Genomic DNA, 16,978 nt, shown 5'->3' on the forward strand with positions numbered 1-16,978 from the left:
CTCAAACAAAGAAACACAATAAATGTTGGGGAAAAATAATAATAGTAGATCAAGTTCACTTAATGGAAAGCCCTGGTTTTCAACTTTTCATTCATATATGTATCCTACAGATATTCACTGAGTGCCCACTATGTGCCAAACCCTGTACTAGGCACTTGGATACAACAGTGAACAAGGCAGGCCAAGTCCTGATCCTCACGGAGCTTGTGCTCTCTTGGGGTGAAACAGAGCACAACTCTTAAACATGTAAATATATGCAATGCAATAGATGATCTATGTCATGAAGGAAACCATACCAGAAAGGTCCTAGCTAGTAACTGGGGGAGGTGGGGAGCTCTAAGTCATATAGGTGGTCAGAGAGGCCTCTCCTGTACGGTGACCTTTGGGAGGAGAGGACCAAGGGACACCTGGCATGGGGTGCCAGCATAGGGAGCTATAAGGCCCAGAGATGGTTGCCCTCTTGAGGATTCTAAGAACATCAAGGAGACAGGTTAACAAAGAGAGAGTTTTAGGAGGGGGGGCCAGAGAGACACCAGGGGCCACACACTGTAGGACATTTTAGGCCACAATAAGGACTGTGGATTCTACCATGAGTTGCCAAGCAACTGGGGTGGGGGGGGGGGGCAGATCAAAGGAATGACAGAATCTGTAAAGATGCCAGCAGGGCCATGCTTCCTCTGGATGCTTTAGAGGAGAACCTGTTCTTCTTCACCTCTTCAAGCTTCTGGTGGCTGCTGACATTCCTTGGCTTATAGCCACATCTCTCCAGTTTTCAAGACCAGTGACTCTGACTCTCTCTGATCCATCTTCACATTGCTTTCTCCTCTGTGTGTGTACCAAATCTCCCTTTACTCCCCCCTTATGAGTATATATGTGGCCATATTTAGGACCTACCTGGCTAATCCAGGATAATCTCCCCATCTCAAACACTTAACTTCCTCAAATCTGCAAAGATTTCATCATATAAGGTGACATTTACAATTCCAAGGATTAGAATCTGATGTATTTGAGTGGTTTTATTCAGCCTACCATAGTCAGCCCCAACACACAATGAATCATTTTGCTTAATGATTTTTTAAAAAAAGAAGTTTTACACATCCACTCATTGTCCAACCAGTAGCCCATGAGCCCCTACTAAGTTCCAGACATTGGGGACAGAGTGCAAAAACAGATGGGCCTCTTGCCCTCAGGAGGCTCACAGTCTACTGGCAAAACAGACATAACCAAGTGATCACACACAAAGATGTCAAATTATAACTGTGCCAAGAAACACAAAGAATAGCACAGCTCTGAATCCTGGGGGAGGGGAGGAACTAATGCAAGACAGGCAGGTCTGAGAAAGCATTCCTAAGGAAGTGACGTTCAAGTTCATGCTTGAAGGATAAACAGGATTCACTGAGTGAAAAGAGGAAGAGAAAGCAAGGCAGAAAGGAGGGAACGTAGAAAGGGCCCATGACCAGAAAGAACAAGACGAGTGAAATAAAATCAAATGAGCATGGGGAGGCAGGAGCATGGTGCAAACCAGGAGTGGAGAGGATGCTCATCCCAGGGCCCCACAGGCCTTGATAAAGAACTGGCATGGAGGACATTAGGAAAAGGAAGGGAAAAATGAAGGGGTGGGGAATCGGAGGGAGAGATGAACCATGAGAGACTATGGACTCTGAGAAACAAACAGGGTTTTAGAGGGGAGGGGGGAGGGGGGATTGGTTAGCCCGGTGATGGGTATTAAGGAGGGCACATACTGCATGGAGCACTGGGTGTTTTACGAAAACAATGGATTGTGAATCACCATATCAAAAACTAATGATGTATTGTGTGGTGACTAACATAACAATAAAATTTCAAAAATTAAAAAAAAAAAAACTGGCTCTCTTAGGTTAAGTCCTCGAGGTCCCATTAGATTCAGGTCTGAAAAGATCACTCTGGCTGTGAATAGAGAAAGCGTGGGTGAAGAGGGTGGGTGTGTGCTGACTAGTGATTTTATTTTCATTTTAATAGCCAGGATCTGAAATGCTAGACCATCCATTTCCAAAGTCTTCTCTTTGTGTGGCCTTCCCATACTCACTCTCAAGCCTGGGGAAGCACCTGGGTCTCAGTCCTTGCATTCCAGTGAATGGCTCTGTCCCAGTGGTCCCCCTTTCAAACTTTAATTGCTGCCCCCACCCCCATATATATCCTGATGGGAGGGACTGGTCTCCTTCGTCTTTGTATCTATCCAAACCTGTATTTCAGTACTTCACACATGGTGGTCTACATGTGTGAAAGGGAAAAAAGAAAACCAAAATGTCTGATCTGCCTTTCTCAGGGGAGGAAGAAAGGACTTGACCAGCTTGGATCCTTAAGTGTGGGGCAGCATTAGCATGACAGTCCCTCTCTTAAGTCCAGTTTCAGAGCACTATGAGACCACCGTAAAACAAGTCCAATCGGAATTATGACAACAAAGGGGATGATGGCTAGAGAGCGGAGGAACATCACCAGGCCAGAAGGTCAGATAACTAGGAAAACTAGGGTTCAAAGGAAGGAACCAGGAGGGGAAAGTGTATATAATCCAGACAGGTTCTTGGGAATGAGGACCCACACCAGTAACAGAACGTGGGTGTATCGCTGAAACAGAGGAGTGGGTCTATTTAAAGGAGTCCAAACAAGACAAACGGACAGGAGAGCCTGGCAGCATTTACTACTGATAAACAGTTACAAAAATGAAGGATTTTTAATTAGTAATGGTGTTAGGCATCCTTTTATTTGGTATCTTTCTCCAAACTGGATTATGTGATATATCGAAACATTCCTATAAAGTGCATCAAATCTGAAATTAAACAAGTAGGTCATTATTCCAGGTACTTATTGTCAACATTTGGACTGGAATTCAGGACTCCTAAATCCTGAAATTTCCTTCTTCCTACTAAGCTATTCAATCCCCAATGGAGCCAACACTGGGTTCATTGTGCAGACTCCCAATTAATCACAGTAGAAAGCACTATTTGCCAAGCGAAAATCCTCTATTTTGAATTCTTAATCCCCCCACCAGCTGAGTTTACCACAAAGACATGAATATATAATTGAGACATAAAGAAAACATGCCACCAAATTAAACTGTCCTAATTTTAAATCAATAAATTCTTTCTCAAATAATGTGAAATGAAGATCTCTCAAAAGAAAAACTGTGTGCTCTGGCAACTCTGGGAGCATTTCACCACTGAGCCTACCTCCAGCAGAAGCCAATTAGATTTTTACCAACATAAGACACTAATTTACAATAGATGATGTTCAGCAGGAATAGAAGTCTTATGATATATGCCAAATACTGACACCTAAATTAGCCTGGAGACATCTGAAAATCTGAGACTCCTTCATCGGCATGTGGTGGGCTATCGGGTACCAGTGAGAAGGGGCTGCTGGCATGGGTCAGTCTCCCAGTTCCTAAGGGTATGGGCCCCTTCCTGCTCACCGTGATCTCTCCCAGCATCCTTGCTCTCTCTGGTACAATCGCCACGATGGCAGAACAATGAGTCCCAGGGCTGTGTACTCTATTTGCTGATGTACAGGGAAATGTAGCTTAACCTTTCCTATGGAAAAAGAATCATAGTGTGACTGCAATGGTTATAAAACACATATTTTAGGGTTTTAAAAACTGACTTGGTGGAAGAAGAGTCTTTAGCAATCTATCCCCTTTGCATCTTTACCATACAAGGGACATAGAACCAGTTGGGTTTGGCTATATTCTTTCCTTCCAATACTTCCCTCTTCCTACCAAGGTTTTCATTTTCTATTCTACTGATAGACTTCTATATATTTGTCCTTTGCCAGAACAACCTAATGAAACTTTCTTTGAGGAAGAGAAGTGATGTTCTTATAAACATCAAGGAAAACTTAGCCCATTTTGAAAACCTGCAGGACTCCAAGGCCTGCCGCTTCTCATTGTGCTCCTTTCCAAGGCACACAGGCCATCTACTACCTATGTGCAAACTAGCTTTCTGGCCATACGCTCGGTGACTTCACCAGAGGAACCCTGTCCTGTGACCACCTTAGTGTCGTCACTCTTCCTCCAACGTATCATGCATCCTCAGAATGCCAACCTTTGTACCTGTCACTCCCACCAGAATGCCTTCTCTCCAGACCTAAAAATTCCTATTCACTGTTGAGGGGGTTGGTGAAATGTAATCATGCAGTTTTGCCTAGTCTTACAGATAAATTCAATTGCTCCCTTTCGGTATATTAATGGCATTTATATATAGGAGCATCTCAACCCCTGTTACCGTATTAGAGAGCTATTTGTAAGTATATGAATGCCTTCTGCTAGATGGGGTAGGAACTCCATCTGAAACTTTGTGTCCCTAGTGCCTGACGTCAAAATACTGTTCGATGGAATTGAAAGGTTTCAGGTGAGATTTCTCAATCCAACAACAGATAGACTGAGAGATACAGTCACCCATTTCTCTCCATGCCCTAAAAAAGCTAGGTATTTTAATTTTAGCGAAAAAAGACCCACCAAAAAAAAAAAAAAAAAAAAAGAACCAAACAAAACAAACAAAAAACAGAAGAATTATCAGAGGCTTTTAAGTCTTTTGAGTACCTAAGGGTCCTCTAGCAAAATCATGGTATTCAGATCCATAGTGCTGGCCTTGCTAACATTTTATACATCACCTACAGGGGAGGCCCACTGAAACCTCTAGGGATGTAGTAAGAGGGCTTTTGTAAACATATTCTGGGATTAGTCAGAGCCATACCAGTGGGTTGGGAGGCCATAAAGAGAATCGCGCCATCCTTAATTAAGACTATCTGTTTGAAGTTCCACTTGGATAATCTACAGGGAGTTTCTGATATGGGAATAGAATCTATAGGAATGCATCTTGGAAGGACAACTTATTCAGGATCTGATATTTGCCCTTCTCCCCCAGACAAAAGGAAAACAGGTCTTATTTGGAGGCCGTGGGGGTATGCAATACCTGGGAGGAATCAGAGTCACTATGCTATTCCAATTGGAGGTGGCTCAGACTCCCCAGGGAAAACCACCTCAGGGATAAGAATTCTGTGGTCGCTTAAAGACCCTCCTTTGGGAGCCCGAACTTCTAACCTGGAGGGATGCTGCCTGACTCCTGTGTTTTCGGTGAAGCAATAGGGTTGGGTCACCTGGACTTTCTGCTTCTTTAGAGCCTTAAGTGGTAGGAGGGGGTTGGCCAGGGCCACCCTGTTGTTACTTACTGTTGTGATCAGGAAGCATGGGAAGCAGAGGTCAAGTCTTCCAAACTGCTTATAAAACATGAGGGATCCTCCCAGACACCCCAGAAGGCAGAGAAAATACCATTATTAGACCACTATGACTTTCATTACAGCAATTTTCTCAGATTCCTTTAGTCTAAGAGACTCTTCAGCCCCTCCATTGTCAGGCACTGCGCAGAGAAATTTAAAACTCACCAGTTAGAACGGAAATGCTTCATCTGCATGCTGTCTAAATTCTATAAATCAATTTCAGGTAAAATGCCCTACTTCCTTGTCATTCTCCAGGGTGCTTTGAGGATCACTCTAATTTTGTAGTGGGATTTAATTTCCTGACTTTTTGAAAGTTCTGTCAAATTCAGATGCACTGTCTTACTATCAGACTGAATGTGCATGTTCATCTATTTCTTGAGCGGGGCCGGGAGAGGAAAGATAATTTGGAAAGCAGTTTGGGGTGGCAAATTTGACCTACTGTCACACAGGCTATGGAAACCCGAAGAGCACAGATGTACTCAGAAGGTGACTTCTGTTGATTTAGAACCGGATGGTGACGTTTCCCTCTAGTACAAGCTCAGCAAGCTGTAGCTTGAATGGAAATTAGTTGGTACAAAGGTCTTCTCAACGCTACGGGAGCCTTGCAGCGCTAGGAGGGCACGTTGCTTTCTAGGTGATGTGGCTGCAGAGACAGAAATCTTTGCTCTCAATGTAAGGATTAGAGCACATTATTCCCTTCGATATCTTGTGTTTCAAATTCCCTCTTGTACAGGCTGAGTGGAAGGGGGGGTCTACGGGCTGTAGGTGTCCAGAAATTAAAAGTTATTGTTCCTGTCCCCTTAATCATAATAATAAGTTTAGTTTGACAAGGTCAATTAATTATTCAGGATTGGAAAGGAACACGATTATACAGATCAGGCGGGTAAGAAGAGAGGTCTCGGAACACAAAGACAGTAAAAGGTAAATGAAGGGCTGGATGGAGCCAAAGCTCCATTGTTTGCAAGTCACCAGGCCGCACTGACTATCTCCCTGGCCTAGGCCCTTTCTCTCTCGAATTCCTCTGACACAGGGAATGACAGCGATACCCCGCCTTCTTTCTCTCATTCCTGCCCCATTCCAGAGGCATTAGTGTCTCCTCCCTTTCATGAGCTTTGGAGCTGTTTGACTCCAAAAGACAGGTAATTAACTATCAAACAATAGCAGGGATTTTCAGATTAATTCTGCTTAGGAAGAAACTGGAAAACTCATTTACACCAAACAAAAGGGAGGGGGTGATTAGATACTCCAATGACAAAAGAGAGACCTAGATAGAGCCTGGAAAACCAAAAGCTCTGTTAATTATTATTATTTTTATTATTATTGCTATTACACTAATATCCCTGTTTTAAGAGCACTGTATACGAACATTTGCTATCATGCAAACGTGTCTCTGAGTGAGATTAAAGCCCCTCAGGTATAACACCCAGGACTCTGTGCCTGGATGAGAAGGACATTCGCTAATGTTCTGTGGACCACCAGGAAGCTATGCTCTCCCATCACACAAGGGCACTTGCAAGACCATGAGGGCTTTGAGAGGGTTTCCACGTTGCCCTTAATTTAGCAAACTATTCAGTCTCACAAGATGTTTTATACACTCTGAGCTCTCCACAAGACATTGTCTTCCAAAAAGCCGTGGAGAAAGAGGTACAGCCATTTTAGATACCCTGAGAAGCAGCAGAATCAAGAGGAATAGAGTTAAAATATGCAGCTGGACTCCAGAAGCAGCCACTTATTAATTATATTCACAAAGCAGAACACCCTAAGGTCAAAGGGATGGAAATCATTAGACCCATATTTCAATAAATCTAAAATGGATCTCTCTCACACTGGCCTAAAAGATTGTGTTCTGGCTGCCTAAGTGGGTGTGAAAATACATGGGTGGTATTTCTTACTTTCCACAAACTCCTTTTGAAGGGAGTATTCAAGGCATCCAAAAATTAAGAAGTCCAAGGATCTGAGGTGCGTCATGACGCTGCCACACGATGCTTTAGTGCATGATGCTTTAGATGAGTTAGTGCCAACTTGTTCCAGAACGCTCAGGTAAAATCTCAATGTCCTGATGTGCTCCCTACCCCCTCCACATCCACATGTAACCAACCTCCAAATTCTATTTTCCTTTGCATACATCTTCACACTCTGGCCTTTCTTCTCTGCCTTATTAGCTAACAGAAGAACTCTAGCCCTTTATCTTTGTAGTAATCCTCTTGTTTTTAAAAGACTTGTGTCTTTTCTTATTTCCTCCTTGTCTCCAAAACTGCATTCTCTTTTCCATACCACGCTTGACCCCTTACGTTAATGAAACTCACTCTTGCTTTTACACGCACTGGCCCATAATGGTACTCATATACAGCAATGCCCAAAGGAACTTTCTAAGACGAAAGAATATTCCATTTCACTCCTGGCTAATAAAGTAGCCACTGGTCATATGTGGCTACAGAAGCACCTGAAATGTAGCTAGTGTGACTGAAGAAGTAAATTTTAAATTTTATTTGGTTTTAGCTCATTTAATTTTCAATAGCCACTGTGGTGAGTAGGTACCTCACTCAGTTCTCCTGTCCTCTCCCCTTCCCACCACTAGCCCCAGCCGTCTTTCCCCTCTTCCTCCTCCCACACTGCCACTCTCTTTGTCAAAGCTGTCCCTTACTCCTGGCTTGTCTAGAAGACTTGTTCCACGTGGTCACCTGGGCTCAGTGCCTGCAGCCACAAGTCTGCATGTCCCTCCATGTTGACCCTGGACAATACAAATCAGGAGAACTGTCACCTTCTCCTGGCAGGCTGGTCTAACATTCTGAGCCATGGAGACTGAGATCTCTGTGGTTTGACACTCACCCTTACTCTGCCTGGTGGTCCCCATGGCTCCACTTACTATTGCTCCTCCATCCCTATGCTGCCCACTGCAGGGGTTCTCCTCTGCAGCCCAGGCTAGACTAACCCAGTCCATGTTTCCACATTCCAGCCACTTGACCAGCCCTGCCAGGACCTTCGGAACCCACCCCCACCCCCATCAGCCTGGGGAAGATTTAGGAGAATTTAGGTAGCCCCAGAGCTATCTTTTAAAGAAAAAACATATCTAGAACTTGCCACCAGTGAAAGGCTGTTCTGAGAATTGGAAGGACCGGAGATGATGTGTACAGCTGAAGCTCTGGAAAGCATGAACCAAGGAAAGGCCCCTAGCCCTTCACCTCTGTTCTTGAGCTCAGGGACAGCCTCGTGCTCAGGACCACTGCCACATAAAAAGACCAGTCTGATTTCTGTACAAGTCATTTCTGAATTCTATTAAAATGTATAATCAGAAAACATGCAGGTAAGGGGCCCCACGTCGCAGGTTTTTCCAGGAGTGTCCAGCGGGGGCAGTCCTAGAAGGATTCAGCCAAAGTAATTACACTTCCAGAAATGAATTCTTGGGCATGACTTGGACTAACATTATAGAAGTCCATCTGCACACGAATGGGAACTAACTCTTCAAAGGCAGCTTTTTTATTCATCTCCGTGTGCTAAGCAGTTGGCCAAAGTACTAGTAGCCAGAGTTGTTTGTCAGTGATTATTCCTCCTATGAAGGAATGAAGCCCCAATAAGTACATGAACAAAGGGCCGAAGGTCTGATTCTCAGGCAGATGCAAAGGTGGCATCCCAGCTGCTTGCGAGAACTAAAGATACTCCTTCACAACCATGGAGAAGATCCAGAACAAAGAACTAGTGGGGGTACAAAGGGTATTTTGATAACAAGAGGAAAGACATAATCTCTCCCTTAAGCAGCTCACATGATACTATGAAAGTGTGATTACCTTCCTTCTGCGTGGGTTTATTTGTATGTAAAGCTGACTACATATGTATAAATACACATACTCAGGGGCAGACTATTGGTTCCGTTCTTTCTGCTATTGTGCATGTGTGCATGTGTGTGTGCGTGCAAGTATATGTCTATGAGTGTTTAATGATTGTAATACCATTTTGAAAACTTAATATGTCTGACTTTCATTCCAGCAGCGTTGTGTTCAGGGTTGAATAGCAACTTCAACAAAATCCAGACAGTCAGCTCCTGCTAGGGGAATTAGGGTTTATGTTCAGTACAATAAATGATCCCAAGATAAATATATTTCTTTTTTTTTTTAATGCTGGATGGTGATGTATCATCTTTCCAATACAGAAATGGGGGAGTCTGGCTCTATTTAGTTTGTCTGATTGCTTTTAAGAGGGGGGAAAGTTTGGCTCTGAAAAACTACGGTTCACTATTCATTAAAGTGTCAATAATGCTTGGCCCAGGCATATCGACAGCGGATTAGCTTGGACTGAGTCTGTGTACAAGACCAGTGCCTTTTTTAGCCTAGCTTGTTTCCAGATCAATACACCCATCAGCATTCGAAAATTAGCCCAAGATGAGATTCCAATACTTGAGGTGGTGTGTCATGCTAAGAGGCCACCTAGCCAAGTCACAGATGTAAACACCTAGCTGGGGATTAGACATTTTCCATTAGCTTGGACATGAGCAAAGATTGATGTAGACCCCCTTGCTTCACCCCTCCCACGTCTCTACCCCCACATGTGCTCCACTTCCCCTCCTGGAGCCTGTGTAAGACCTCTGGACTATAATTCCAGCCATTTGCTTCAGTAAGCATTTATTAAATGTGTACTTTGGATCAGGCACTCTCCCAGGTACTTAGGGCAGGAATGTGTGGGTGTGTGGGTGTGTGTGTTGGGAGGGGAGAGCTTAAGAAAAAAAAAAATGACAAAAGCATGGTCCTTATTTTCAGGGAGGTTTCAGCATTTTCCACTATACCTTCCATATTCCAGTTCCAGAAAGGTCCTGCTTCCTAAAGTGAGTATCTGTACTAGTGAGCATTTGCTAACTTCTCTTTGTCAGTTCAGGGTATCCTGCTCTCGACAATAAGTGTGTGCAGTTCGGGGCGTGAAAGGAGCAATGGGGACGGCTTCAGAAGCAGCCCCTGGTAGAGATTACAGATGGTGCCACTGGAGCGTCCTCAAACTATTTTTCGGTCAACTATCCACCATAAAAAAATGTATTTTGATTGATTGATTGATATATATATATTTTTTTAAGTAGGCCCCATGCCTGGCATGGGGCCCAATGTGGGGCTTGAAGTCACGACGTTGAGATCAAGACCTGAGCTGAGATTGAGAGTCGGACTGACCGACCCACCAGGCCCCCTCAAAAATGTATTTTACATCAAAAACTTACATATCCTGAAACAAAAGTCTTATGGAATGATACTTATTCTGCTGTTTGTAATATGCTGATACCTTCTATGCAATCCCATCTCCTTTAAAAAATGTTGTTTGTATCCAGCAGTTTGAAAAATATTCATTTATAGAACCAATTAATAGAAAAAGCCATCATAATTTCAGAGGAGTGAGAAAAAGAAATAAGAACCACACGGTGTGGCCAAACTCTGGCCCAGCACTGAGGGGCTCAGATGTCCCTGTGGTCCCTGCTCAGAGCGAGGGCCACAGTTCCCTTGCTGTGATGTGTCTCATCCCCGCTCACCTCATCTCACCCTTCCCCAGCCTTCCTTCTCCAGCCACTTTCCTGCCCTTGTTTCTCTAGCCAAGCATCTGACAAGCCCATCCCTTTTCCTTGGGTGCCCTGACAAGGAGGGGTGGCCGAAGGAGCCTCCGCTGGAGGAGCTTCCTGCCCTAGATACCGTTCAGCTGGATGAAGGGAACTGGGAATCAGGCTGTGAAAGAGACCCCAGGAGAGGAGACAGGCTCCACTCGCTACCCTGGGCTTAAGCTTCTGAGATAATAAAATGAGGTATTTGGTCCACTGTAAAAGAATTTTAAAAAGCTAAAAAGTAGTAACAGTATTAAAAAAATATTGATGGCCAACACTTAGACAGCTCTGTAGGAGCCAGGCCGGCTTCTAAGTGTCATGTAAAATTTAGCAAGCTCGTCACATCAGTGACTCTGTTTTACAGAAGGGAACCCCGAAGCCCAGTCAGTAACTTGATCCAGGTCTCACAGCCCGAATGCGGCCAAGTCTGGTTCTGGGCTCTTCCTCCCTAATTAGGAACTGTCCACCATGGTAAAGTGTTGTTTGAATGTCCTGGGGCCAGTTCTGCTTCGCGGGGAACAGGCTAGCACCATCCCCAGGGCCTGTGAAACATGGACAGGGCAGAACAAAGGGAGACACAAAACCAAAACCAATACACAGGCCTCAAAAGCTGGGGGTGAGGGATGCAGAAAGAGGGGGCAGGAACCTGGGGTGCCATCAAACACGGAGAATCAGACGCAGGTTATTAAAAGGGAGAAGTGGCATCCGAAACCCAGGGCTGGGAGATGAGAGACGCACGCAAGCTGGAGATAGTGCGGGTGGCTGTGAAGGGTGTGTCCCAGGTGGGCGTTGAGAGCATCTGTGATGGGCTCTGCTTTCTTTGAAGGCTGTGGGAGGGCATGGCGTGTGTGTAGTGCTAGAAAAGCTAAAACATGGGTCTTAAAATAAAACAAGCTTAGAACTGGATGGAACCTAAAAAAAAAGAAAAATCTTAAGAGGAGAAAAAAGCCAAGGAAAGCAATAATTAGAAGATAATTTTCTGAGAAAATATATTATTGGAACAAAAACAAAACAAAAAAAATCCTAGTCTTATTCAACAGGAAAACTTATTTCAAAATTCAGCTTCTAACAGCAAAATGACAATTAGTTGTCTTGTTGTCCTGGCCGGATGGACAAACAGAACTCATCTCTGCTGAGGATCACAGGAAAAGTGTTCGACATGGGCTCTCCCAGCCACCCGCCCAGACCGTCCAGCCAAGCCCCGCCTACCTTGCACAATGAGGTGGACCCTCGAGGTCTTTGGGTGGTTGTCCGTCTGCACAGAGCAGGTATACGGGCCCTCATCATACACATCCACATTCTGGATCTCGATGCTGTACTGGGTTTGGGTGTTGCTCAGGAGGACCACGCGTGGGTCCAGGCACCACTTGTCATTCCCAGCGTAGAGGATGGTGCTGCGGTTTAGCCAGGCTACCCGGGTGACCCGGTTGTCAATCGTGCACCTGGAGGGAAAACAAGACGAGTAAGTCCAGGAACCAGAGAGGAAGTGGGGACCATCAGAATCAGGTCTTCTTGGCAACGCTAGTTTGACTTGTCACCATGCCCTGCCTTCACACTCCCTCCACCAGCCCCAATGTACACACATACATTTCCTGTTTGATTGTCATGTGTGGCACTTTCTGGAACTGGGCAGCAGAAATCTTGTGGGATTAGAGCCTCAGAGCTCTGGCTGAGACTTCTGGGTCCTGAGCAGTTCAGTGCCCCTGAAACCACCTGAGCAAAGGACTACTCCCATCATCATAACTATTCAATAGTTATAACTGGAGGCATCTTTCAGACCCAGAATGGCTAGACCCTCAGAGCACCATCAGCTTTCCCTTTGCACGAGGATTCCCATGCTGTAGGTATTTGGGGAGTACTAAGTCATCCAGTACTTATAACAGCCCTATGAGCAAGGTTCTGTTGGTTAAAGGAACAGAAGAACAAAGAAACTAAGGTTTCTCCCAAGCCACACAAATAATATGTGCTAGATCAGAGAGACCCAGATTTTAACTACTAAACATTATCTCAGAATAGCGAATTCTAACAGAAGGCTTCTGAAGTCAAAACTAAATATGGACCACCACCATTGCTATTTATCTTCATTATACCCGGGGGCAGAAATGTTCAATTACTGAGAGACTAAAGGCATTTTCCAAAATCTCAAAACTGGTTGCACGTGTAAAAATAGATTTTGTCTTTTTTATTTTTGCATCTGGAGTCCCCAAATTGTGGAAGCTCCCTTCTCTTTCCTTACACTTTCAAATCTCCCAGCTTCTCTCGCCAAGTCCTAATCACATCTCTGTCTGTATTCATTTCCCTCTCTCAATACACCAAATATGTTCTATGGCCTTAGGCGAAATTCACAAACAGTGTCCTGATCCTAACTATAATGCTGGAAATAGCAATGTAGCTCAGTGTGTATAACGATGCCTCAAATTTATACATTCTTTTGCAGTGTACAAAATGCTTTTACATCCACACTGTCTCTTTTGATTCTTGCAGCAAATCTGTGAAGTAGATGATCTTACCCATTCTCTGCTTTAAAGATCAGGACTCCACCATTTGGAATTGTCTGGTGACTGGGAAGTGACAGATATCTCAGCCAGGACATCTGTCTAATTCCTGGTCCCGTGCGCTCCTCAGAATGTGCAAAGGAGGATTTTTCAGTGGGAGGGATGACTGACCCTGCTGAGTTCTCAAAATGGTCTGTGACAATAAAAAACATAAGAACTGCCGCTGAGCACACCAGCTTCCCCGGGCGGTCCCTCTCAAGATGAGATATCCTGTATCGTGCCTTCTTTCCGCTTGTACTTGTGTAAATGTCACAGGATCACTGCAGGGCCACTCAGGCACAGGTGGGGAGCCTTGCTGAGAATGCCTGTAGGGAAAGCTGCTCCACCAGAAACACCTTTGCTCTGGTGTCCAGCAAGTTCTGTGCTGTTCATTGTGTTTCCCGGACAATGCAGGATGGAAATGACTTTACTAGGGAAAGATCAAGGGAATGGGCCACTTGCATCAGAATCTCATGAGGGGTTTGTTATAGGTGTTTAGTCTCACCTCCTATCTTACTGATTTAGTCTTTGGGTATCCAGAAATAAGAATTTCTAACAATAGCCCATTTGGGTCATAGACCTACCAAAGTTTGAAAAACACTGGTGCAGAGCTGTTTGTCTGGGATCAGCTACATAATTTGGGGGGCTCAGTATATAATGAAAAGGCAGAGCTTATTGTTCATGAATTGTTAAGAATTTCAAGATATTGAAAGGAGAGCATTTAACCATGTGCAGGATCCTTCTGAGTGCAGGGCTCTGTGAAAAAATATATACTCTGGCGGATCTTGGACTTTATCGTGCTTAACGCTTCTTGGGAATCTTATTAAGATGCATGCACTGATTTGGTAGGTCTGGGGTGGGTCCTGAGAGTCTGCACTTGTAGTAGGCTCTCAAGTGACGCCAATGTTGCTGACTCTAGACCATTCCTTGAGTAACATAAATCTAGAGGTGAAACATATGAACCTTAAGGGTGGGGAAGCACTGAGCTAGCACCTCACTATGTGGAAGTGTGGTCAGAAAACCAGCAGATCACCATCCTATGGTAGCCTGGTAGAAATGAAGAAACTCTGGCCCTATCTCAGATGCAATGAATTAGAATGTGCATTTTAATAGTATCTCTAGGTAACTAGAGTACATGCAAAGTTTGGGCTGGTCTAGAATGTACTTCAAGACTGCCTCTGGCTTTGATGACAATACCCAGAATCTTCTGAGAGTGAATGAGAGTAGAGAAGTACAGCCAACAGAGGAAGCACCTGATGCCATTCCTTCCCTTAGGTTCCTCACAGACTTCCCTAATGTTCCTCCTCTCAGGCTGCCTCACCTGGAATGTGGACTTTGAACCACAGTGGTTTGAAATCCCTGAAGAACAACACACTCCAGAGCATACTTTACTAGTAACACATTGGTAAATGTTATTTGTCTTAATTACCTTAAGGGTGGTCCCTGCTCTAAATTGTGCTTGGGGGATACCTGCGTGGCTCAGTTGGTTGAGCACTCGACTCTTGATTTCGGCTCAGGTCATGATCTCAGGGTCGTGAGATCGAACCCTACTTCAGGCTCAGCGCTGAGCGCGGAGCCTGTTTAAGATTCTTTCTCTTCTGCTTGGCCCCTCCCCACTCTCCCCCACTTGCTCTCACTCTCTCTCTCCCTCTCTCTAAAATAAATAAATAAGTAAATCCTTAAAAAATAAATTTTGCTTGGATCCCAGCAGAGAAACTATGAAATTCATATTCATGGCTAATGTTTATTGAACACATCTTATTGTATGCTTGGTGCTACACAAGCCTATTATATAGACTACATTACCATCTCAGAAATGTGGGTTCACTTATTAATGCCAGTTTACAGATGGGAGTTAAATCAAGTTAAAAAATATCCAAATTGAAAAAAATACCCAAATTGATTAGAATCACTGTGATATTAAATGGCAGAGTCAGGATTCAGATCCAGCTTTATTTTATTTTGTTTCAAATTCAGTGTTTTTGAATGTCCTTATAAGCCCTCCCCAACGGCCTCCAACATTTAAATTCAGTGTGCGTCAGAATCATCTGGAAGCCCTGATAAAGTATGGATTGCTGGCCCCTCCCTGATCTGGAGACCACATCCTGAAATCCATTAATTTAGACATCTGGTTTCTGGTGAAATGAGAGCTACAGAGCGAGCGGGCACTAGGAAATGACCCTTGTTTGAAATAGTTTTCCATTACTTTACGGAAGAGAACTTCCTTGTAATTGGTATGTTTTGGGAAGCCAGAGCTGAAGCCCAGCTATGTGCTCCCCCAGCAGCTAAAAAGGAGCCAGACACCAGGGGAATGGCCAGCCGTGGTGCAGGAAGTTCTGATCAACACCCTCTACAAGGCTTGAATAATTGTTTTTGATGCCCACGGTGGGGGTATCTCAGCCTCTTGATGAATCCGAGAGGACTGTCCTGGGCTTTCTGTGAGTGTCTAATTACTGGGAACTGACTGCAACAAAGTAGTCTCAATGCTCTGCGCCATGCTTCTAGGGCCAAAGATGTTCATTTGCAGATACGCCAACGCTGCGAACGCAGACAATTTCCAACCCGGTTATGCGGCCCCTATGATATACTACACTGAGAAGCTGGCATAGCTTCAGCTGTGGTTTTGGGCACATCCAAGGTCATGTTTAGATGTCCAAACTGTCACTGCTGGATATCAGTCTTGCTGAGTCTCCACGGCATTACCGCCGGCTTCTGCAGAGATGGATCACAAAGGTAACTTGGCAGCCAACTACTGTCACCTCCTCATACCTGTCCCCATCTATCTGTCTCATTTATCGAGTTTCCACAACAATGCAGAAGAGACAATTCTCCCAGGTTAAAAAAAAAAAAAAGTAAAAGCAAGCATAACTGTTCCCTCAGAATGCCCTGGTTGGTGGGGAGTTGGTAGAAGATTGGGGTGGGAAATTCCTTCAACAGGCTCCCTTTTTTGCAGAGATGGCCCTTAACATAATTCTACAAAATGACTCCTCAAACACACCATGGTACTTCATGTCCTTCAGGAAGGTAATTGACTGTATGATTAAATGGGAAGTAAGGAAGACTTCAAACTCAACTCTCCCTAATCCAGGCAAGTACAGCTGGTGATGGCCACTTGTCATCAGGAAATAGTCACAGGTCAGGACGAGACAGGCCAGCAAGGGGGAAGGAGAGACAGAAAGAGTTGAAAGTGCCCTGCCCAAACCTTGAAATCCTCTCACCTTTTTTTTTTTTTTAAGATTTATTTATTTATTTGAGAGGGAGAGAGCAAGCCGAGGGATGGGCAGAGGGAGAGGGGGGGAGAGAATCTCAAGCTGACTCCCCAGTGAGTGTGGAGCCCAACACAGGGTTCAGTCTCATGACCCTGAGATCATGATCTGAGCTGAAATCAAGAGTGGGATGCTCAACCGACTGAGCCACCCACGTGCCGCGCCTCTCACCTTTTTCCGGAATTCCTGAGAAACACTAAGCTCCCAATCCAAGCATCCTCTCCACCCATACTGCCAGACATACAAAGAGAAACAACCTTTGCAGACCTAAGCCTTCTGGATTGAGCCCTGGAACTCCCAATTCTCCAACTCCAAACATCTCTCCACTCTGAAAGCCTCCTGTCCTCCAGCCACAGTGC

At 44.6% G+C, this 16,978-nt stretch overlaps 1 protein-coding gene across 3 annotated transcripts in view; it reads right to left on the minus strand.

Annotated features, from left to right (window-relative positions):
- NTM (neurotrimin) overlaps window positions 1-16,978 on the minus strand; it is a 409,148-nt gene that overhangs the window by 163,124 nt on the left and 229,046 nt on the right. For all 3 annotated transcript variants that reach the window (XM_064577214.1, XM_045894684.3, XM_045894683.3), the window contains exon 2: window positions 12,029-12,261. In XM_064577214.1, coding sequence (XP_064433284.1) covers window positions 12,029-12,261 — 233 coding nt within the window. The remainder of the gene's footprint in view (window positions 1-12,028; window positions 12,262-16,978) is intronic.

Source organism: Mirounga angustirostris, unplaced genomic scaffold (genome assembly GCF_029215605.1).
Source record: "Mirounga angustirostris isolate CCGP_5_RB_7025 unplaced genomic scaffold, mMirAng1.0.hap1 SCAF_13, whole genome shotgun sequence".
Taxonomy (NCBI): domain Eukaryota; kingdom Metazoa; phylum Chordata; class Mammalia; order Carnivora; family Phocidae; genus Mirounga; species Mirounga angustirostris.